The 23,896-nt window shown below is 47.7% G+C and overlaps 2 protein-coding genes across 3 annotated transcripts; both read right to left on the minus strand.

The window, feature by feature from the left end:
• Positions 1-1,071: 1,071 nt before the first annotated feature.
• Positions 1,072-10,037, minus strand: ZPR1 (ZPR1 zinc finger). The gene is made up of 14 exons (XM_086339365.1): positions 9,853-10,037; positions 9,508-9,669; positions 9,029-9,119; positions 8,587-8,657; positions 7,552-7,638; positions 7,283-7,405; positions 7,013-7,060; positions 6,770-6,836; positions 6,289-6,359; positions 5,506-5,595; positions 4,929-5,039; positions 4,161-4,247; positions 2,466-2,531; positions 1,072-1,677 (listed from the first exon to the last, which is right to left on the minus strand). Exons 1-14 carry the CDS (start codon positions 10,021-10,023, stop codon positions 1,543-1,545), a joined length of 1,380 nt encoding a protein of 459 aa, XP_086195491.1. The 5' UTR covers positions 10,024-10,037; the 3' UTR covers positions 1,072-1,542.
• Positions 10,038-12,137: 2,100 nt separating this feature from the next.
• Positions 12,138-14,838, minus strand: APOA5 (apolipoprotein A5). 2 transcript variants are annotated; one of them, XM_086339367.1, is made up of 4 exons: positions 14,791-14,838; positions 14,221-14,277; positions 13,994-14,099; positions 12,138-13,291 (listed from the first exon to the last, which is right to left on the minus strand). In XM_086339367.1, the coding sequence occupies exons 2-4, from the start codon at positions 14,267-14,269 to the stop codon at positions 12,340-12,342; spliced, it is 1,107 nt and encodes a 368-aa protein (XP_086195493.1). In that variant the 5' UTR covers positions 14,270-14,277; positions 14,791-14,838; the 3' UTR covers positions 12,138-12,339. The 2 variants fall into 2 exon arrangements, with proteins under 2 accessions (XP_086195493.1, XP_086195492.1); XM_086339366.1 differs by lacking the exon at positions 14,791-14,838 and adding an exon at positions 14,432-14,651.
• Positions 14,839-23,896: the final 9,058 nt, after the last annotated feature.

A 23,896-nucleotide genomic window follows, 5' to 3' on the forward strand; every position in this document is an offset into this window, starting at 1 on the left:
AACCCTCACATTTCTCACATGGTTTTATTACCTTTACCTTACAGATGAGAACACTGAAGTTTGGAGAGATTAAGTTGCCCAACTTCACATAGCTAGAACATATGACCCTTGGGATCAGAGACTAAAAAAGTGGGGTGCAAGAGGTAATCCAAATTTTTTGAAAAATAAGTTAGTTTGTGTAGTTTATCTATCTCACCATATGCTCAATTTTTTGGTCACTGTTTTAAGAGATATATATTAGTCAATATATAATGAGGCATTATTATACTTAATAAAAACACATATCTTGGGACACAGGTTCAAAAAATATACATGATAGAACAGGTTTGAGATTACTGCCCTGAGGCCTGAACTTTAAACCACTGGAATACTGAGTGGTCACAGCACAGGCCCAGGAAAACAAGGCTGAGTCTCTTAGGGCCTGTGAGAAGGGGGCACTGGATTGATAGGGCCTCACTAGCTGGAAGGCCCCAAAGGTCCATTTACAACACCGCCTCTGCATCTAGTCCACTTTAGTGTTATCTCCAGCTGAACTCCACAGCCCCGCGTCCTCCCTGGTGTCAGTAGGCACTGGGCAAGTCTCACAGTTCTGCTCCAGGCATGTTACCACTAGAGTCCTCTCAACCCAATCACCTCCTGCCCATTTCTGTCTTCAGTTCACCTCTAACCATTCTACTCACTACCAAACCTTAGCCTAACAAGACCAAGCTCAGGTCTTAAGCTTACCTCACAGGGCTCAAGGATCAAATGAATTTACAACCAGTGGCATGGCCAAAGAAGGGCATGGATTCAATCCCTGGTTGGCCCTTTCTCTGAAGTTCCATCTAATGAGGCAAATGCCCTGACCCTGACCCGTTCTGTCAACTCTCCCCACTACACTTGAAGCTCCATGAAAGCAGAGCTTTATTTTCTTCAGTTCTATGATGTACCTGGCACAAAGCAAACACTCGAACATCTACTGAAGGAGTGAATGAAATGCTAGCTCCACTCCCCAAGTTACAGTTGCTCCACTAGAGAAAATTTCCTCAGGAGGTTGAATTCTACCAGCACATCAAACAAGGACAGAGTGAATTCAGAGGCCAGTGCCACCATTTTAATGAGAACTTCTTCACCTGTCCTAGACTCCCTCCCCTCAGGAGACTGTGTTGAAAGTCAGTATTTTATATACCCAACCCAACTCCCAAACTCCAGATGTAGATGTCTTCCACTTTCTCCCAACTCTTCAGAGTTCCAGCCCTATATAAGAGAGCACTGTGTGGAGAGAGGGTAAAGACTTGAAACAAGTGACAATGACACGCCTGATGGTTCATTTCTGGGTTTCTTTCCATGCCAATTCAAATCCTTCAAAGTAAGGTCAAGTAACCCAAGAGGTTTGTATTTCCATCACAAACTGTTCAGAAAGTGTGCCCAGATCTCCGACTTAGACCGGGTGTCCTCCCTGCGCGGGCAAGGCCTCGTAGGGGGCAAGTCCAGCCTTTTCCGAAAGCAATAAATAACCCCGTCGTCTGAGTAGCACTGGAGGCTGGCCGGGAACCACCACTGCTACCGCTGGGCAGGCAGCCCTGTCTCATAGCCCTCTGTCTTCATGTCGTTGAGCCCCAGCTCTTCGTTTTGGTCAAATGTGCGCTTATAATGCTCCACCTTCATCTCAGGGTCATCTTCAGGTGCATACACATTCTGCAAGGCCAAGGACAGACCATCAGTGCCTCTGCCATCCTCCCATCCCCCCTCCCCCTGGCAACTTCCAAATTTCCACTTTATCAAGACCTTAATGAGTTTTTATTCTTTTTTTGCCAAGCGGCATGCAGGATCTTAGTTCCCCAACTAGGGACTGAATCCATGCCCCCCTGCAATGGAAGCACAGAGTGCTAACCACTGGACCACCAGGAAATTTCCTTCATTGTTTCAAAGGGCCTTCAACACCCAACAACTAGGCTCAACTCATGGGCCTAGCAACAGAGCTCACATGGGCTGGGAGTGGGACTGCAAGGAGAACAACTTTCTATCTGCACCTTCTTACAAAGAAGGTAGCATCCTCTTAATTGTGGAGCAATCTTAGAAAAGTTTTGCCTGATCCATAATAACTACTCAAACTACTTAAAGTTACTATCAATCACCAGAGTATCTCCCTTGTCAGCTTTAAGTTTCCCACCTTGGCCTCTGGATGAGGCACCACTTCTCACTCTACAGCCAGATTTACAAAATGAAAACTCCATGTTGTACTGAGAGCTGGGACTCCAGCTAGACTAGAGGAAGAAGGAACCTGGGAGTCTCCTTTTTTCCCTCTTGACACACAGTCCCTTCTACCTCCCCCCTTGCTCCCTTATGTTCCAATTTCTGCTAAAAGTTTCCCTGATAAAAGGCACTCATTTAGAATTGAGTGTCTCAGTTTCTGGAGAAGTGATATATATTTAAGGAAGATCAAAAAGACATCTCTATGAAATACCAGGGAAGGTCTACTGTACCTGCAAGTAGCTGTTTCCTGCCGGATCATCCATAATAAAGTGAGCCTTCAAAATACCCTCAAGGATCTAAAGGAGACAGAATTCAGCATGATCGTGTAAATCTTACATAGCTCCTTGCAGGAAAAGAGCTGTGTCTGCCAGCCTAATTTACAAGCAACCTAATTACACTACAGAATCCCGCAGAGTTTTAAGAACTAGTGAAATGAAGGTACTTCTAGAGGTGGAGTAGAGAGGATCTAAAATAAGAGTCTTTGACAGTTGTTTAAAAAGCACCCCTATCTCCTCTCTTACCCCAAACAGATCAACAATTGTCCTTCCTCCATCCCAAGAGCAGATAGAGGATGCTGTGGAGAGGTGAGCACAGAGCACTATGGCCTGGGGGACACTGACCCAGTGGAGGGTAGACAGGAAGGCATCAAGAACAGGAAGTTAAGTGAAGGTAGCCTTACTGGAAACATACACACCCCCAGTCCTGTTCCCACACTGGGCTCTCAGAACACTGCCAGCCAAGCCTTCACCCTCAGGCCAGGAAATGGAACACGCACTGCTGGGAATCTGACCAGCCCAAGAGGAAACACTTAACAACTCAAGCATTGGAGTCGCCTCAACAAAATGGCTAAGCTGAATCCCCTCCAATGACCCAATGTCAACAAGACTCACCCCACTCAGGTGGTTTAGTCCTCTACTTTTAAACAGACAACCAATGATTACCAGACATCTGAGCAAAGCCCCTAACACTGAAAGACAGAAATCAAATGGGAAAAAAAAAAAAAAACTTGGGAGGAAATGGAACCTATGCAAGGAAAATTAAACATAAGAAAAAAATATTAATATTCTCAAAGAGAAAAAAATACTACCTCCTTAATACAACAGGATGCTATTTTAAAAAAAAAAAAAGCCGGCAGAAAGTATTGAAAGACCAAAAAAAGCCACTTGGAAAATCAAAATGTCAGTGGAAATGAAAAACTCAATTAAAGGGCTGGAAAATTATTCTCCGACAGTAAAGCAAACATAAAAAAACAAAAATAGGACCAAAAAAAAAAAAATTACAGACAACCAGACAAGTCAGTCTAACATCCAAAACACTGAGATAGAGATCTCAGAAAGAGAGAACAGAGAAGAAGCAATAGAGCATTTTTATAAGCTCCCTAGAACTGAGCCACATGACTTTCCAGATTTAAAGAACCCACCCAGTGCTTAACAACAATGGTTGAAAACTGACCCACACCAAAGCACATTCTGAAATTTCACATCACAGGAGACAGAAAAGTATCATAAGATAGGTCACAAACAAAAGATCAGGAAGCAGAATGCCTTCCAACCTCTCAACAGCCAAACTGAGAAAATGAAAGACATTAGCAGGAAATTGGAAGACTTTAGAAATTCTGATAAAAAATTATTTCCACCCAGAATTCTATTCCCAGCCATTCAGCTAGTACAAGAGTAGAATAAAGAAAGTTTCAGACATGCAAAATCCCAGGAATTCTACTTCCCATGCACTTTCTCATGATGCTACTGGAAAAGATGCTCTAACAAAAAAAGGGAGAAAACCAAGAAAGGAGATGGCGCGGGATATCGGAAACAGGAGAATTCGCAACATGTTAGATGTTGATATGTGGCAAGAAGGGGTGTGTAGCCTCCTGCTTGTTCACTGGAACCCCAGGACCGTAAACACTGGCCAACCAGTCCTCTCACCTGGTCCAACTTCTGACTAAACTCCTGCAGTTTCTCCGTCTGGCCAGGACTGGAGCTGTCACCCAGTGTGAAAGGGTTCTTGGTTACCTGTAAGAAATGGCATCCAAATTGCTAGAATACTGGCTCACCGTTTGTTAGGTTTAACCATAAACCTGATGGAGGCGGGGGGCTGGCGGGGAGGGGTAGAGACCAGGGATGCCCGCTGGGGAGGTCTGGTGTCTGTTTATTCTACACCACCTTCTGACCTAGGCAGCCACTCCTAAGACTGTGTGGATTAATCTGCCAAAGTGATAATGGGCAACATGAAACAAAAGCTATAGAAAGGTTCTTAAATATGAACTCTAGTCCTTGTCTGAAGAAGCACAAAGTAGAGCTCAATTACAAAGACAAAATACCTAACAACTGAGAATTAAGTGAAATGATTCACTAAGAGAACAAATACATGGGTTACGTCAACACATACATATACATGTATGTTCAGGAGTTTCAGGCACTAAAAGGGCCCTCGTCCCCCCATCTTACAGTGAAATAAATGACTTACTCAAAACCAAAAAATATCTAGATCAGCCCAGAGTCAGGCCTGAGATCTTCCACTCTGAACTTTCCATAAACTTAATGTCATAATCCAAAATAATGTTTAACTCAAATCAGCTTAAAAATAAAGAAACCTTGGTTATCAGCTCCAAAACCCAGGACCTTTGAAGCCTTCGAGCCCATTCCCCCTCAGTCACTCTGTGAAGCTGCATGCGCTGTCCTCAGGGCACTCACCAGTTCCCGGATGTCTTTCAGCATCCCCTCCAGTGTGGTGAACTTGCCCCCGAGGACAGCCATTCCCAGTTCAAATTCCAGCTCTGGGATTTCCACACTGCATGTCTCAGACTGCAAGGTGAGAGATCAAATTAGGCTTTAAATCAGGAGCCCCTGGAGAAAGCTAACCAGAGTCCTCCTGCCAAATTAATACTACCAGTAACAGTTTGAGGACAAGTCAGCTGTCCCAGTTTTCTCTGAATCTTCGATTAAAGCCAGACTCACTCCTGAAGCCAACTTTAAAAGGGGACATTCTGAGTCATGGCTCCAAGCTGGCAGGCATCCTGTCATTAAAAGTCCAGAAACAAGGGCCCTTACAGTCACTAGAGGCAAAAGGCTGCCAAGTCATCAGAAAGCACTCCTGAGTCACCTTCTGAATCTGCACTTCCGACCATCGATTAACTCTACTCAGGGATCCTCAGACCCAAGGGAATAAGGAGGTACCTCACAACCCCAGGACATGATTGGGCAAAGACAAATTTCCCCTTGACACAGAGCCATGTGTGAAAGAGAGTCACTTCCCCATGCAGGCTGTCACCTTGAGCAGATCTCTGGTCATATCTGAGGGATCGGTGATGTGGAAGGTGATCCTGGTGCCCAAGGGCTCCACAGCTCCTCCAGATTTCACCTGCACAGATGGTAACAGTGTCAGCAGCAGCAGCAGCAGCAGAGGAGACGCATCCTCACCTAGTGCAGGGAGTCTGGGGAGGGGGAGGGGACAAAGGCTTGGACCTCCACTCAGGCCCACTACTGGTTTCCAAGGACAGTGCCTTCTATACCACAAGGGCAGCAGTCATCCATGATGAAATCAGGGGGAGCTGGCCAGAAGCAGAGTGCCTAGCACCAGCAGCCTGCCAAAACATACCCCAGATTGCCAAGAAACTGAATTCACCTTGAAAAAAATGACTCGAGGTTGAAAGGGGACTTTAGCTGCATCTAATGGGTAGATCCCCTTTATAGTTTTTCTGGTTTAAGAATTTAAAATGTATGCTTGAATACACTCAGGAAAAGGGAATTTACAACCCTCCAAGGCAGACCGCTCTATTTTCAGACAGACCCAGAAAGCTTTTTATTATTAAGCCAAAATCTGCCTCCCTGTACTTTCACCCCTCTGAGAGATGAGTCAAAAAATAGGTCTCTCTCTTCCATATAACTAACTTTGAATGTCTTCAACAAGTTATGCTATTTCTAACTTTTCTCCTCTAAGCTAATTTCTAGTTGCTTCAAGAGCTCCTCACCCTAAGTAGCTTTAGAAAGGAAGAAAGTTCAATAGGGGTTACCCTCAAGTTAGGCTTCTTCCCAAATGACGAAGCCCACCCACCTCGTTGGTCCGATGGCCGCAGTTCTCGCAGTTGGTAGCCATGATGATAACCTCCTTAAAGTGAGGGATTTCTGGAAGAGGGAATTAAGGAAATCTGCTTCCAGGAGAGCAAGACCACCCTCTGGGAAAGAACAAACCCAAACCTCCCACACAAACAGATGCTGGTCCCAGGACTGCAGGAAACAGATCACAAGCCTACATCAGACAAGCCCCCAGAAGAGGCCAAGGTCACCACCCACAGCAATCCCCACTCATCAATGTGTGACAACATGGCTCAGACCACAGGCAAGAGCCTAGAGACCATGGCCTAATTCTCTCTTTGAACCCAAAAGCCAAAGTGCACAGTCTCATCAAAGGCAACATCCTCCTCATCACTCAGAATAAAGCATATGCTTTCTTTGAAGGAAATATTTTCCAGACTGAGTATAATGTTCACGCCTGAGTCAGATGAAGAGCAACCCAACGGCCCGATGAAAGATACGAACTAGCTTCATGTTAGTCTGGGCTGGAGCATTGCATTCTGGGCAATTTGTGTTGAACTGGAGCACCTGGAACACAACACGGGGATGCAGGGTGAGCCCTCCCAGGCGGGGGAACCCTGCTCAGGCTACAGGCATTCTACTGGAACGCTGGCAGCCACCCATGTTGCTGGTCAGGAAGAGATACTGAACGGTATCAGTCTCAGCCCACCACTGCTTCCTCCACAAGAGCCAATGTGACTCACTTCGTTTCTGATATCCTCCTCTTCTGGCTTCTCTTCTGGTGCGTCTGCCTAAAGCAGAAGAGACGCAAATCAAATGTTGGCACACGGACCTCAGCCTCCCCCGGAGGGGAGAGAAAATGCTCTGGCTTGCTTATGTCCCCTGCCACCTTGTGGGTTTTAACAAGGAAGTCAGAGAGCAAAGCCCTAGTCAAGGGAAGTACAGAGCTGACGCCAAGTAATCCAGAGTGCAAGGTAATTCCAGAGCATTCTTTGCTTCTTCAATGCACTCACCTGGAGCCCCAGCATCTCCTCTTGCTGCAGAGTCCGATTATAGTGTGTGATCACCAGGGCATCATCTTTCCGGGGAGCATGTGGGTTTTCCACAAAGCTGTTCCCTGAGGGATCATCAATGATCTAACATGGGTAAAGAGCAAGCAGTTACAACAAGAAATCACATACAATCCTCCATCTAACACTGAGGCACCACGGGAAGATCTCAGACAGTCTTAATGGTCTCTCCTCCCCTAAGTTTAGGGCACCTGGAGTCCCTCAATACTCACTATTGTGAAAGGAGAGGCCACTTGCTTTAGCTCTTTCAGTTTGGCAATGAATTCATCAATTCTTTCAGCCACAGCTTCTTCGTTCGCCTGACAGGTACAGAGAGTAGAAGATCAGCCCTGGTGATAGAAGTTATGCCCCCATCACGTCCAACAAGAAGTCACAACTCATCTTAGTGTAACTGAGAACACACTTGGGCTTCACAACAAGAAGTAGTAAATAAGGATGTCCCTGGGGGTCCAGAGGATAGGAATCCACCTGCGAATGCACAGGACATGGGTTCAGTCTCTGGCCTGGAAAGATTCCACATGCTATGGAGCAACTAAGCCCACGTACCTAGAGCCTGTGCTCCGCAACAAGAGAAATCATTGCAATGAGAAGCTTGCACCGCAACGAAGAGCAGCTCCCACTTGCCACAACTAGAGAGAGCCCACGTGCAGCAGTGAAAACCCAGTGCAGCCAAAAATTAATTAATTTTAAAAAATAAATAAGTAAAAGTAGCAAATAAGTTTGAAGTTTGTGGGTGGTGCCAGACAAGTCTCCTTTTCTCACTCATTCAGCTATTCAGTCCAGGCATTTGTGCCAGGTAACCAACAACAGTAAATAAGCAAGAACCCTTTCATGGGGCTCTGTTTAAGAAAACTAGAGACTTATCTGTCCACTTAAGAAGACAGATGACTGAATTTTTAATTATATTATTTCATATATATATATATAGATATATATGATGTCATAATAAATATAAGACACAATGGAGCACTCAGGAAGCACAGATAAACCCAAGGGTGTCAGGGAAGGCTCTTCAGAGGTAAGGGTACAGTGTCTGAGAAGAGGCCTCGATGTACAGTGGAGGAGGGGAAGTGGAAAGGACAGGGGTACAACACATGTAACATCCAGGCAGCTATAGCATCACCATTCACTTCCCCTCAAAGTTCTCCAACATTCAGTCAGAAACAGTTCAGCCACATGGGAAGGAGAACAAGTGTACAGAAAAAAATTATTCCCTGAGCTGCTGCAATGAGAAAACCCCAGCTCACCCTTCGAGTGGGCTGATCCTGCTCCAGGCCAGAGATAGCACGGCTGATCAATCCTTCAACAGTAGTCAGAGCTGGTGAGTAAGAACAAAAGACAGGTCAGGCTTCGCTTTGCCATCAAGTGCCGGTATGACCCTGGGAAGTTTGCTGAACCGTCTGGCCCTTGACTTCATCTATAAAATCAAGGAGGCAGGGAATAAAGTTCCATTCACCTCTAGTTAAGAGTGATTATTACAGACAATTTTGTAATAAGTACATCACAGTGTTACTATCACTATATACTACCTTAAGCTACTTTATCTAAGCTCTCTTAGGTTAAACCAATGAAGATCAAGGATGTGGCCAAATCCATACATAAGCCACTACACCTGGCACCAAGACTTTTGCAAGACAGTAAGATTCAGGCCAGGCATGAACAGCACAAACACTCTGTTCTTAAATATACCTCCTTTCTGGCTGAAGGCAGGAATTTCAAAATCCAGCTCTGGGATCCTTGTGGTGGCAGAGTCAGTCTTCACTACTTCTCTGTCCATGTCCTGGGCAGAACGAAAAACCTTCAGTCTACAGAAGTTAACAATACAGGAGCCCCCAGCCCAGCTGTTTTCTTTCTTCTCCCTACTAGGGGCAGTCCAGACTGCTCCTGCGGAATAGCACCTTGATGTGAACCAGCTACCCAACTGGTTAGAGTACTATTCATAAACTACTGCTCATTTGATACCTTCTGATACTACTGCTTCATTTGATACCTTACAAAGCATGTTCACAAGTCTTACCGCACCTGAGCAGATGATGGCACCAACGCCATTTTACAAAGGAGGAAACAGGCTTGGACACTTAAGTGGATATATCTGAGGTCTGACCACCTGGACCGAAGCTCCGACTCCAGTCCCCAAGCTTTCCCTAGGACACCAGGGCCCCTCTCACCTCCTGAGCCCTGACAGTCAGAGTGTAGCGCACTCCCTGGTCCTGGATCCTGCCCGCCGACTGGATCTCTGTGTTGTTCCAGCCACAGTGCTCGCAGGAAAAGGAGCTCACGATTATTTCTCTGAAGAAGGGGATCTTGGTGAGCAGGAGGCGCGTCATGCCCTGAGAAAGCAGAAAACAGTTAAGGAGAGTACCAATGAAACTCCCAACCCCCCATCTACTGAGCCCCAAGCTCTGCCTCGCCCCCAGGTCCCCAGTTGGGCCAGCCTGGCAGGATCGCCGACCCCCGCTCCTCCCCGCCTCTGCCCAACCCTCCAGCCGCCCGCGGCCGCACCCCCGTCTCACATTGCGGTAGCAGTTCATACACAGCGACTCGATCTCAGTGGGCTGCTGCTCCTCGTCCTCAGCACTGATAGGCCGGAACAAGTGCCCCGGCCCGGGATCCCGAGCCGGGGCGGCCGAGGGAGCGGCAGCCGCCGCCGGGAGCCCAGGCTCCACAGCCCCACCGGCCGACATCACCACGCGAAGATCAGGCCTCGACTTCCGGCTTTTGCCTCCCTCTCTTGGCCCCACCCCTTCCTCCGGCACTTCCGCCAGCTATGCCCACACCCTCCTTCCCCCGCCACTTCTTAAAGAGGCCTCGGACTCCTCTCGGCGACGTATCTGGCCTGGTTTCCAGTTGCCGGATTATTCGGTCCTGACTTGCGAAGCCTGCTGGGTCCAGGCTTTGCCTCCACCTCAATTCCGGCGTCACTGCCCCCAGGGCGTCCTCTCAGACCCAGGGCAGTTTTATTGATCCTTTGCAATAGCTCCGTAGCACAAGGTTCTAACTATTTGTCCACAAGTCTAACTACAAGAGCCTTTACCACAGGGGCCTGGCCATCCATAGGTATCCCCGAGGAGGTGCACTCAGACCTGGATTTGCTTGGATCCACCTTTGGGCCACATGCTGCATCAGCTCTAGATCACCCTTCCTTAGTCCCTTGATCACTCTCTCCCTATCTGTTCTTCTCACTCCCTATTTCTATCCAGGTAAACCCCTGCCCAAATTCCAGCCTCAAATACTCCTGCCCGGTCATCCCCACCACATTGGACCTCAGCTGACTCACCCCTCCTGGTTTCCCAACAGCCTGGTTTCTTTGGGGGGTAAACTTTCCCTGGACACGTTTCCCCCAGTTCAGTTGCTAAATCGAGGGTGTCATGGGAGAGGTCCAATCTGCAGGCTTATGAGGCCAGACTGAGGTGGGGTTCATGCTGTAAGGGAGTGTTGTGGTGAGAACCCTGTGCCAGGCAGGCTGAGCTGGAAGAATGCTGCCCAGGACGTCCCAAGGGTACAGGACTGGGTGTGCTCGCCCTCTCCTCTTCCTTCCACTTCACCCTCTCTCGATTTCCCAGGGAGCTATAAGGAGCTGGGTTGCTCCCAAGTGGTGAATCTGTACATAGGGAATGGTGGAGGTGAGGGGGTGTAAGATTTTGAGGGTTGTCAGTTGAGAAGATTGTCAGTCACAAAAAGAGACATTGTCAAAAAAGAGGCCATTCAAAATCAGGAACAGCAGGGACAACAAAGACAGGCCACCTCAGGAGCCTGTATTTTATGCACACTGTCCTGCAATAATGGGTGAACCATGCAGGTGCAAAGGAAGGGTCTCTAGTGTGCTCAGTTGCGTCTGACTCTCTGTGACCAAGGACTGTAACTCGCCCGGTTCCTCTGTCCATGGGATTTCCCAGGCAAGAATACTGGAGCGGGTTGCTGTTTCCTTCTCCAAGGGACCTTCCTGACCCAGGAATCGAACCCATGTCTCTCGAGTCTTCTGCACTGACAGGCAGGTTCTTTACCACTAGCGTCACCTGGGAAGCCCAAAGGGTCTCTAGCCCAGGCACAAATAGCTGTCAGCCCAGGCAGAGCGGCAGCCCTCCAACAGAACTGGACTGGGAGGGGTCAATGAGAAAGTGCAGCGAGGGACTGGAGGGGGCGATGGGGTGCTTTGGTGATAATGGTGAGGCCACTGCTTTCAGACACAGTCCAAATGAGAGTCACACCAGGCAAATAAGCTTCCATCATAATAAGCATCTATTTCACTTGTGTCAGAAGTCTAGACTTCCACCTGGAAGTCAGGAGGGAGGGGCCAGAGATGGGGAGGGCACACAGTAGGCTCCCCAGAGAGTTTAAGCAGTCCCCATAATTTGGAGGGCTCAGTGGACTGTTTAGATGTAGTGTTATATCAGGAAATCCAGGCTAGGCTCACCTCCCTCCCATCACAACCCACACCATTTGGCCCCACCAGCATCAGCCAGCAGAGATACACACACACACACACACACACACACACACACCATCACAGGTTCCCCTTATCATCTTCTCTTCCTCCCTTCTCTTCCTCCAGCAGAAGCTGTCATGACAACGCTGGGGAGAAAAGAGTTCTCTCTGTGGACCAGCTGTAGTCGTGGCCACCAGGTGGCCAGAAGTGATCAGAACCAGACCCTGGGATAAAGGGACACAGGCCTTCAGCACCATGGCAACAGGCTTACAGTTCATGAGCTCCTACATAGAGTATCTCTTTTCTGCCCTCTCTCGCGACCGCAGAATGGAGCAACTCAGGAGAATTCCCAAATGAGCACGGGAAGCCGGATTTGCAAAGCCTGGTGAATGTAATGCATCCGGATGGGGGAATTGCAGGAGGCCCTGAGGCCTAGGATGACAGCCCTTTGGTTGGCCTCAGCTATCCTGTGCAGGACCCTCCACCCTCTGCCCGAATGGCCCCTGACACGCACATAGCATCTTGTTAGAGGCTCAGATCGCGGGCTCCCCAGAGCGCGTGGACAAGTAGACACTCAGGGCTCTCCCCGATGGCCCGGACTATGGTCGCGAAGGCTGTAGTTGATGTCTTCCCACAGGTCGTCGAAGCGGGCCTGCAGCTCGCCCCGGGCCTTGCCTCTGTCGGCTTGGAGGAACTCCGGGGCAAAGGCACTGTGGCCTGGCGGAGGCGGCGCCAGCTGCTGCTGGACCTGCTCAGTCTCTCGGTCAATGGCGTGAGTGAAGGCGGCAATCTGCCGGAAGGTGTCCTGGCGGAAAGCCTGGAGTCGTTGGCGCACCTCCTGGGACAGCACCTGGGGATCCGGTTGAGCCGCTTCCTCCGCATCGTCACCGCGGGCGCCAGCAAAGGCGCTGAGCTCCTCGCGCAGCTGGTCTAGGTTCTGCTGGATGCGCTCGTGCAGGGCCTTGGCCTTGAGCGTGAGCTTGCGGGAGAGCATCTGCACGCAGCGGCTGAGGCGCGCGGGGCTGGCGATGGCGTGCGGCGCCACGCTGCGGTGCAGCTCCTGCACGTGGTGCCCAATGCCGGACACCAGGCGCTCGGCGTAGGGGTGGAAGAGCGCCTTGACGCGGCCGGTGTGGTGCGCCACGCGGTTCTGCAGCTCCTGCAGCAGGCCCCGCGCCTCGTCCACGCCCCCCAGCAACTGGGCCTTGGTGCCCTCTCCGACCACGCGCAACTGCTCCTGCAGCTCGTGCACGCGCAGGGCCACCTGCTCCATCAGCTCCACCGTGTAGGGCTGCAGCTGCCGCCGCAGCCCCTCCAGGTTCCAGCCCACGCGCTCGTGCACCTCCGCCATGTAGGGCTCCAGACGCGCCCGCACCTCCTCCAGCTCCTCCTGCAGCTGCTGCCACATGCCCACCGGGTCGCGTGGGAGCCTGGGAAGCTCCCTCCCCTGCCCGTTCAGAGGGCCCAGCTTTTCCAGGAACTTGTCCATATCGCTGAGGTCTGGCTCAAGTCTTTCTTTCAGGCTCCTGGGGGAGACAATCGAGCCATCAGTCTGCTAGCCCACTCACCTCTGCTCCGAAGACATCGCTCACTGATCCTCTGGGGAATGCAGGGCGGTGGTCCCAAGCCAACGGCGACTCCTAAGGCAGGCATTACAAATGTGGCAAAGATCGACAATGATCTGAACAGCACACATCCAAATCAACACTGCTCAATTCCTTGTGCACAGAGGCACCTGGACTCCCACATATTCTTTTCGTTCTGGAAGCTGCAACCGGGAGTCCCCTCCCCTGCTCCTTGGTCCCACGTTCCAGCGGGCATGAAGGCAGCAGATAAAGAGAAATCAGAGGCGGCTGCCGGCAGAGGGTGCCAAACAGCCCAGGACCGCCAGGATAGCCGGCAGAACTAGCACCGCTCTGTTTCTTCCCAGGGGGCGCTAGTGGTAAAGAACCTGCCTGCCACTGTAGATGTAAAAGACACAGGTTCGATCCCTGGGTGGGGAAGATCCCCTGGAAGAGGGCACGGTAACCCTCTCCTGGAGAATCCCATGGACAGAAGAGCCTGGTGGGCTATGGTCCATAGGGTCGCAAAGAGAGATGACTGAAGCGACTCAGCAGGCATGGTCTTTTCCCAGGGAGTACTGGGAGGTGGAGGAAGCGGGCAGCAGCAGCCATCCCACCCTCTGGTGTCTTCTCCCTTCTCCTGCAGCCCTTGCCCTGGCCACTCACGTGGGCTCCCTTGCCAGCTTCTGCTGCTGCTCCACCTTGCCTTTGTCCCCGCTGCTCTGGCTGAAGTAGTCCCAGAAGCCTCTCCGTGCCTCCGTGGGTGAAAGCACTGTGAAGAGGAGGTGAACAGGGGCTGGGTTTCCTCCCTCAGGAACCCCTCAGTCCACCCACACCTCCAGGGAGAACAGTCCACCCACACCTCCACGGAGAAGTCAGTGTCGGAGACTCACGTGAGAGGAGGGCCAGAGCCCAGGTCAGAAATGCAGCCACGCTTGCCATGATGTTCTCTGAGAAGAAAGGCAAATGGAGGCCTGATGCAATTGAAGAAGCAAAGAAGGGACACCTCCCAGGGGACTTTCCCCAGGGGGGCCTGCCCCCAAATCTGTTAACCCTTCCCTGGGGTGTAGGGAGCACAAGCTGTCAGGGCTCAAAAGGACTGACCTAGTTGAACGTGGCTGCAAGGGAAGGGATATCTTCCTGGGATAGGGTGGGATGCTCCTTTTTTATCTCATCAGATCATATGGAGTGTGGAGCTCAAACTGCTTAATAAAATTTCCCTCCCATCCACTGCCCCCAGACCCCAGGAGCAGCTCCGTCAGCCACTTCTGCCCCCATTCCCCTGCTCACTTATTCCTGCCCCCATTTCACTGCTGGGAAAACTGAGATTGGGGGTGGAGGGAAGAAGAAATTCTGCCACAGTGCTCCAAGAGGAGGTCCTTAGTTCTTAGTCCCCACCCCCAGCTCTGCCCAATCTCCTCCCTTAGGAAGCCGACCCACATCCCTCTGCCCCGGCTGCTCACCTGCTCAGTTCTGGGCACAGAGAGCAGACATTCCGCTTTATAGTCCAGGGCCTGGGCCTCTGGCAACAATCGCTCTGAGTAAATACCACGTGGAGGTTCAAAGAGGGATGACCTCAGCTGCCTCCCCATGCTTACCTCCCTTTTCTGGCACCTAGGGGGTTAAGAGGAGAAGGCAATGGCACCCCACTCCAGTACTCTTGCCTGGAAAGTCCCATGGATGGAGGAGCCTGGTAGGCTACAGTCCATGAGGTCTCAAAGAGTTGGACATGACTGAGTGACTTCACTTTCACTTTTCACTTTCATGCATTGGAGAAGGAAATGGCAACCCACTCCAGTGTTCTTGCCTGGAGAATCCCAGGGACAGAGGAGCGTGGTGGGCTGCCATCTATGGGGCTGCACAGAGTCAGACATGACTGAAGTGACTTAGCAGCAGCAGCAGGGGGTTAAGAAGTGCCCTAGTATCTGGGTCCTTCCCCAGTAGAAAAATGCTTCCTGGAAAGTTTTACAAGGAGTGGGCCTGAATTCCTCACGCAAGATCCCCGTAAACCTACTACCTCCAGCCCTCCTGCAGACCTGCTGGCTGGCCCACCTATAGAGACAAGCCTGTTTGTTGCTGAGGGCACTGCTCTTACTCAACTGCCCAGAAGCACTCTGTCCCCAAACAGACAGGGACAGTGTCTAGCTGCCAGCCTGAAACTGAGCAGCCCTACCAGGAGCTACTCAGACAGCCTGGGAAGAGCCAGCATCAGTAGGCTTGAAGACCCACCCACCTCCCACTTTATGAAATAATCCTGAAACAAGCTGGGGGAGTTAGATGTAGTGAGAGGCATCTGGGCCAGGGGACATTGGACCCAAAGAGTGGGAGCAAGAAAAGGATTCTCCCTGTGGGGAAAGGCTGAACCCTACCTACAGGACCTCTGAGGAAGAGAAGCCAAAAAGCCCAGACTTCCTCTGGTGAATGCCCCCTCTGTGTGCTTAAACACATACATTCATAAACTCCTGACTTTTGCTTCTAAATGTATCTTTTTTTTCCATCTGTTTATGGTTGTGCTGGGTCTTTGTTGCTGTGTGCTGGCTTTTCTCTAATTGCAGCGAGCAGGGGCTACTCTTTGGTTGTGGCGCATGAGCTTCTCATTGCGGTGGATTCTCTTCCTGGGGTGCACAAACTTCAGCTGCTCCGTAGCATCTGGGATCCTCTCGGACCAGGGTTCAAACCTGTCTACTGCATTGGCAGGCAGATTCTTTACCACTGAGCCACTGGGGAAGCCCTATAAATGTATCTTGAATTGATCTCCTCTCCTCCATTTCTACCACTGCCCCACTCACCTCTCACCTGGACCACATTCGTAGTCCCCAGCAGGTCTCCCTGCCACAATCCTACCGATTCAGTCTACTCTGCTGTGGCTGTTCCCAACCCAGCCTTTTCTTCTGCCACACAAACCCTTGGCATTCCCTGAGCATGCCACCTCTTTTAGGACACTAAGCATTTGCACCTGCCATTCCTTCTGTTTGAAATATCCCTTGGTGAACTTATATTCATTTTTTTCAGTTAGTTTGTATTAGTTAAGCTCAGCTGCAAATGACCAAAAAAAAAAGGAGAAAATGAATAGTTTAAATAAAATGGATTTCTATTTGTCTCTCATGTGGAACATAGACCAACTAAGCCTCCTTCTGTCTTGTTGCATTATCGTCTTCAACAAAAGCTCATGTCCAAGTTTCAGCTGCTTCAGCTCCAGCCAACAAGTCTACCTCCCAGCCAGCAGGAAGGACATGTTCCCTCCCTTTAAAGACACATCCCAGAAATTGTTCTTACCACTTTTAATGACATCCCATTGGTCAGAACATAGTCACGTGGCTATACTTAGCTGAAAAGGAGAATGGGAAATGTAGTCTTTATTCTGGATGGCTGTATTTCCAGCTGGGAAAGAGTTGTATTATTCAGGAAGAAGAGAAAAATGCTTTCAGGAGGACAAGAGTAGGTTCTGCTGCACAGCTCCAATATCACTCTAAATGCCCTCTTCTGCCCTCACCCATCTCTGGAGACGGACAATTCCATACTAACCATGGAACATTTTGTATATTCCTGGAGTATAGCACTTACTTGGAGAAGGAAACGGCAACCCACTCCAGTGTTCTTGCTTGGAGAATCCCAGGGACGGGGCAGCCTGGTGGGCTGCCATCTATGGGGTCGCACAGAGTCGGACACGACTGAAGCGACTTTGCAGCAGTAGCAGCAGCATAGCACTTACTATCCTGCAGTGCAATGATTTGTCGACATATATGGGATTTCTCTGAGTACAGGGATTTTGTCCAATTCATCTCCATGTCCTCCTCTTATGTTTGGCACATCACATAATACATAAAACTGGGTGATTGAATTCATTTATTCAATTGATTAAGGAGCTAGGGTTTAGTGATATTAAATGAGTGCCCATCATCACCCAGAAAAAGGTGCAGCCAGAATTGAAACCCAGGTGTTTATCCCTGATAGCTCAGGACAGCACGGGATGGGGCAGAAAGGGTAAGGAGACCAGGAGCTGGTTATAAAGGGCCTTGTGCAAGCGGTCACTAAAGGTTACGTGATGGAAAGATCACTCTGGAAACCTGGAGGACAGAAGGCATGGAGACTGTTTAGAGGCTGTTTTGAGTAACCTGAGAGATGATGAACCCTCTGAACTCAGGCATGGCAGTGAGGATTGGTAGGAGATAATATATTTGAAGGAACTGAAGTAGTGAACTGACAGTACCTGCTGACTGGTTGGATGAAAGAGGTGGAGAGGAAGGAATCCAGGTGTTTCCCAGGTTCTTGGGCAAGTAGGTAGATGACTGCATAACTTGTGTCCATTCAACAGATGAACAGGAATAGTTAAACAAAATATGCTATATACATGTATACAAGGGAATATTATTTAGCCTTAAAAGAGAATGAATTCTGGTACATGCTACAAAAATGGATGGATCTTGACAACACTATGCTAAGTGAAACAAGCCAGACAAAAGGACAAATCTTGTGTGATCCCACTTATACATGGTGCCTAGAATAGCCAAACTCAGAGACAGAAAGTAGATCAGAGGTTATCAGGGACTGGGGGAGGGAGAAATTAACACACATACACCACTCTTCTTTAGATTTTATTCCCATATAGGTCATCACAGAGTATCGAGTAGAGTTCCTTGTGCTATACACTAGGTTTTTATTAGTTATCTATTTTACATGTGGCAGTGTCTATGTGTCAATTAGCACAATATTTTTTAAAAATCCTTTCTGGTAGTCGAGTGCTTTTTGCTGAGGCTATGCTATAAAAGGTGGCAAGAATACACAAAAGAACTATACAAAAAAAGATCCTGATGAAATTCCAGCTGAGCTATTTCAAATCCTAAAATATGATGCTGTAAAAATGCTGTAAAAAATATGCCACCAAATTTGGAAAATGCAGCAGTGACCACAGGACTGGAAAAATTCAGTTTTCATTCCAATCCCATAGAAAGGCAATGCTAAAGAATGTTCAAACTACCGCACAATTGCACTCATCTCACACACTAGCAAAGTAATATTGAAAATTCTCCAAGCGAGGCTTCAACAGTATGTGAATCGTGAACTTCCAGATTTCACTGGATTTAGAAAAGGCAGAGGAACCAGAGATCAAATTGCTACAATCCACTGGAGCATAGAAAAAGCAAGACAATTCCAGAAAAACATCTGCTTCATTCACTATGCCAAAGCCTTTGACTGTGGATCACAACAAACTGTGGAAAATTCTTAAAGAGATGGTAATACCAGACCACCTTTCCTGCCTCCTAAGAAATCTGTATGCAGGTCAAGAAGCAACAGTTAGAACCAGACATAGAACAACAGACTGGTTCAAAATTGAATGTGGACCACTGGAGAAGGGAATGGCAAACCACTTCAGTATTCTTGCCTTGAGAACCCCATGAACAGTATGAAAAGGCAAAATGATAGGATACTGAAAGACGAACTTCCCAAGTCAGTAAGTGCCCAATATGCTACTGGAGATCAGTGCAGACATAACTCCAAAAAGAATGAAGGGATAGAGCCAAAGCAAAAACAATACCCAGTTGTGGATGTGACTTGTGATAGAAACAAGGTCCGATGCTGTAAAAAGCAACATTGCATAGGAATCTGGAGTGTTACATCCACGAATCAAGGCAAATTGGAAGTGGTCAAACAAGAGATGGCAAGAGTGAACGCCAACATTCTAGGAATCAGCGAACTAAAATGGACTGGAATGGGTGAATTTAACTCAGATGACCATTATATCTACTACTGTGGGCAGGAATCCCTTAGAAGAAATGGAGTAGCCATCATGATCAACAAAAGAGTCTGAAATGCAGTATTTGGATGCAATCTCAAAAACGACAGAATGATCTCTGTTCATTTCCAAGGCAAACCATTCAGTATTACGGTAATCCAAGCCTATGCCCCAACCAGTAACGCTGAAGAAGCTGAAGTTGAACGGTTCTATGAAGACCTACAAGACCTTTTAGAACTAACACCCAAAAAAGATGTCCTTTTCATTATAGGGGACTGGAATGCAAAAGTAGGAAGTCAAGAAACACCTGAAGTAACAGGCAAATTTGGCCTTGGAATACACAATGAAGCAGGGCAAAGGCTAATAGAGTTTTGCCAAGAGAACGCACTGGTCATAGCAAACACTCTCTTCCAACAACACAAGAGAAGACTTTACACATGGACATCACCAGATGGTCAACACCGAAATCAGATTGATTATATTCTTTTGCAGCCAAAGATGGAGAGGCTCTATACAGTCAGCAAAAACAAGACCAAGAACTGACTGTAACTCAGATAATGAAGTCCTTATTGCCAAATTTAGACTTAAATTGAAGAAAGTAGGGAAAACCACTACACCATTCAGGTATGACCTAAATCAAATCCCTTATGATTATACAGTAGAAGTGAGAAATAGATTTAAGGAACTAGATCTGGTAGACAGAGTGCCTGATGAACTATGGACAGAGGTTCGTGACATTGTATAGGAGACAGGGATCAAGGCCATCCCCAAGAAGAAGAAATGCAAAAAAGTAAAATGGCTGTCTGAGGAGGCCTTACAAATAGCTGTGAAAAGAAGAGAAGTGAAAAGAAAGGAGAAAAGGAAAGATATAAGCATCTGAATGCAGAGTTCCAAAGAATAGCAAGAAGAGATAAGAAAGCCTTCTTCAGTGATTAATGCAAAGAAATAGAGGAAAACAATAGAATGGGAAAGACTAGAGATCTCTTTAAGAAAATTAGAGATACCTAGGGAACATTTCATGCAAAGATGGGCTCAATAAAGGAAAGAAATGGTATGGATCTAACAGAAGAAGATATTAAGAAGAGGTGGCAAGAATACACATAAGAACGGCACAAAAAAGATCTTCACGACTGAGATACTCATGATGGTGTGATCACTCACCTAGAGCCAGACCTCCTGGAATGTGAAGTCAAGTGGGCCTTAGAAAGCATCACTACGAACAAAGCAAGTGGACGTGTTGGAATTAAAGTTGAGCTCTTTCAGATCCTGAAAGATGATGCTGTGAAAGTGCTGCATTCAATATGCCAGCAAATTTGGAAAACTCAGCAGTGGCCACAGGACTGGAAAAGGTCAGCTTTCATTCCAATCCTAAAGAAAGGCCATGCCAAAGGATGTTCAAACTACCGCACAATTGCACTCATCTCACATGCTAGTAAAGTAATGCTCAAAATTCTCCAAGCCGGGCTTCAGCAATACGTGAACCATGAACTTCCCGATGTTCAAGCTGGTTTTAGAAAAGGCAGAGGAACCAGAGACCAAATTGTCAACATCCGCTGGATCATGGAAAAAGCAAGACAGTTCCAGAAAAACATCTATTTCTGCTTTATTGACTATGCCAAAGCCTTTGACCGTGTGGATCACAATAAACTGTGGAACATTCTGAAAGAGACGGGAATACCAGACCACCTGACCTGCCCCTTGAGAAACCTGTATGCAGGTCCGGAAGCAACAGTTAGAACTGGACATGGAACAACAGACTGGTTCCAAATAGGAAAAGGAGTTTGTCAAGGCTGTATATTGTCATCCTGCTTATTTAACTTATATGCAGAGTACATCATGAGAAACGCTGGACTGGAAGAAGCACAAGCTGGAATCAAGATTGCTGGGAGAAATATCAATAACCTTGATATGCAGATGACACCACACTTATGGCAGAAAGTGAAGAGGAACTAAAGAGCCTTTTGATGAAAGTGAAAGAGGAGAGTGAAAAAGTTGGCTTAAAGCTCAACATTCAGAAAACGAAGATCATGGCATCTGGTCCCATCACTTCATGGGAAATAGATGGGGAAACAGTGGAAACAGTGTCAGACTTTATTTTGGGAGGCTCCAAAATCACTGCAGATGGTGATTGCAGCCATGAAATTAAAAGGCGCTTACTCCTTGGAAGGAAAGTTATGACCAACCTAGATAGCATATTCAAAAGCAGAGACATTACTTTGCCAACAAAAGTCTGTCTAGTCAAGGCTATGGTTTTTCCAGTGGTCATGTATGGATGTGAGAGTTGGACTTTGAAGAAAGTTGAGCGCTGAAGAATTGATGCTTTTGAACTGTGGTGTTGGAGAAGACTCTTGAGAGTCCCTTGGACTGCAAGGAGATCCAACCAGTCCATTCTAAAGGAGATCAGTCCTGGGTGTTCACTGGAAGGACTGATACTAAAGTTGAAACTCCAATACTTTTGGCCACCTCATGCGAAGAGTTGACTCATTGGAAAACACCCTGATTCTGGGAGGTATTGGGTGCAGGAGGAGAAGGGGATGAGTTTGGACAACTCAATGGACATGAGTTTGAGTAAACTCCGGGAGTTGGTGATGGACAGGGAGGCCTGGCGTGCTGTGATTCATGGGGTCGCAAAGAGTTGGACATGACTGAGCAACTGAACTAAACTGTACATCAAGGCTGTATATTGTCACCCTGCTTATTTCACTTCTATGCAGAGTACATCATGCACAATGTCTAGCTGGATGAAGCACAAACTGGAATCAAGATTGCCAGGAGAAATATCAGTAACATCAGATATGCGGATGACACCACTGTTGTGGCAGAAAGAAAAGAACTAATGAGCCTCTTGATGAAAGTGAAAGAGGAGAGAGAAAAAGTTGGCTTAAAACTCAACATTCAGAAAACGAAGATCATGGCATCCGGTCTCATCACTTCATGGCAAATAGATGGGGAAACAAAGGAAACAGTGAGAAACTATTTTCTTGGGCTCCAAAATCACTACAGATGGTGACTGCAGCCATGAAAGAAAGCAAAAGATGCTTGCTCCCTGGAAGAAAAGCTATGACCAACCTAGATAACATATTAAAAAGCTGAGACATTACTTTGCTGACAAAGGTCCATTTAGTCAAAGCTATGGTTTTTCCAGTAGCCATGTATGGATGTGAGAGTTGGGCCATAAAGAAAGCTGAGCACCAAAGAATTGATGCTTTTGAACTATGGTGTTGGAGAAGACTCTTGAGAGTCCCTTGGACTGCAAGGAGTCCCAACCAGTCCATCCTAAAGGAGATCAGTCCTGAATATTCCCTGAAAGGACTGATGCTGAAGCTGAAGCTCCAGTACTTTGGCCACCTGATATGAAGAACGGATTCATTGAAAAAGACCCTGATGCTGGGAAAGATTGAAGGCAGGAGGAGAAGCGGATGACAGAGGATGAGATGGTTGGATGGCATCACCAACTCAATGGAAATGTGTCTGAGCAAGCTCTGGGAGTTGGTGATGGACAGGGAAGGCTGGCATGCTGTAGTCTATGGGGTGACAAAGAGTTGGACACAACAGAGCGATTGAACTGACTGAAGCTATAAAGTATACACTTGATTGTCTGAATCATCATCATCACCACTGTTTCCAAGGTCTTTTCTGTGGTGCAGAGGAGACACCTGGAACCACATTTCCCAGAATTCCCTTCTCTCTGTGGGCCTAGATAAGAGTCACCAGTGTAAGATGCAAGGGTAGAGACCATTATTCTTCACTGGTTGTTGCAGGCAGATACACAGCCAGACTTGGAGTTTAAAGCAGCTTCCAGATGACTTTTTCTTCTTTTTAAAATTTTTTTTGTTTATTTGTTTATTTATAGCTGTGCTGAGCCTTTGTTGCAGCTCATGGGCCCTTTGTTGCTGTGTACAGGCTTTCTCTAGTAACAGCGAGTAGGGGCTGCTCTCTAGTTGCGGTGCTCGGGTTTCTCAAGGCAGCGTCTTCTCTTGTTGCAGATTATGGGTTCCAAGGTGCCCAAGCTCAGTATTTGTGACGAACAGGCTTGAGGCATCTTAGTTCCCAGAACAGGGATCGATCCTGTGTTTCCTGCATTGGCAGACAGATTCTTAACCACTGGACCACCAGGATAGCCCCCTGGGTGACTTTCTTAAGAATCACTCTCATTGGCTTTGCAAACTAAGATAGTTAGGTGAGCTTCCCATTTGTAGGGGCTTCCCTGATAGCTCAGTTGGTAAAGAATCCACCTGCAATGCAGAAGACCCCAGTTTGATTCCTGGGTCGGGAATATCCGCTGGAGAAGGGATAGGCTACCCTCTCCAGTATTCTTGGGCTTCCCTTGTGGCTCAACTGGTAATGAATCCACCTGCAATGCAGGAGACCTGGGTTTGATCCCTGGGTTGGGAAGATCCCCTGGATAAGGGAAAAGGTACCCACTCCAGTATTCTGGCCTAAAGAATTCCATGGACTGTATAGTCCATGGGATCACAAAGAGTCGGACACAACTGAGCAACTTTCACTTTCCCATTTGTAGCCACTTACAGGTGAGTTTTTGAGAATCACTCCTTCTAGAACTAATTGAGATGGTCACTCCTTCAGCCCTTCCAACAGCTTTATCAACCTTTAATTTTCTACAATATAGTCTTTCACACTTGAAAAACTGAGTGGCTTCTGTTTTTCTGGCCAAACTAGAATAATACAGTACGTAGATGCAAGACACACCCATGCTTCCCTGTTTGATGATATTTTATAGTTTTAGTTTTTAAAATGTTTGGTTTGGTTGCAGGTATTTGTATATGTGTACATGTTAGGTGTACACATATGTGTGTGGAACCATTTTATTTTCT

The sequence above is a fragment of the Bos grunniens genome, chromosome 15 (assembly GCF_055505025.1).
Source record: "Bos grunniens cultivar Pamir isolate PY7600 chromosome 15, Bosgru_T2T1.0, whole genome shotgun sequence".
In the NCBI taxonomy this organism is placed as follows: Eukaryota; Metazoa; Chordata; class Mammalia; order Artiodactyla; family Bovidae; genus Bos; species Bos grunniens.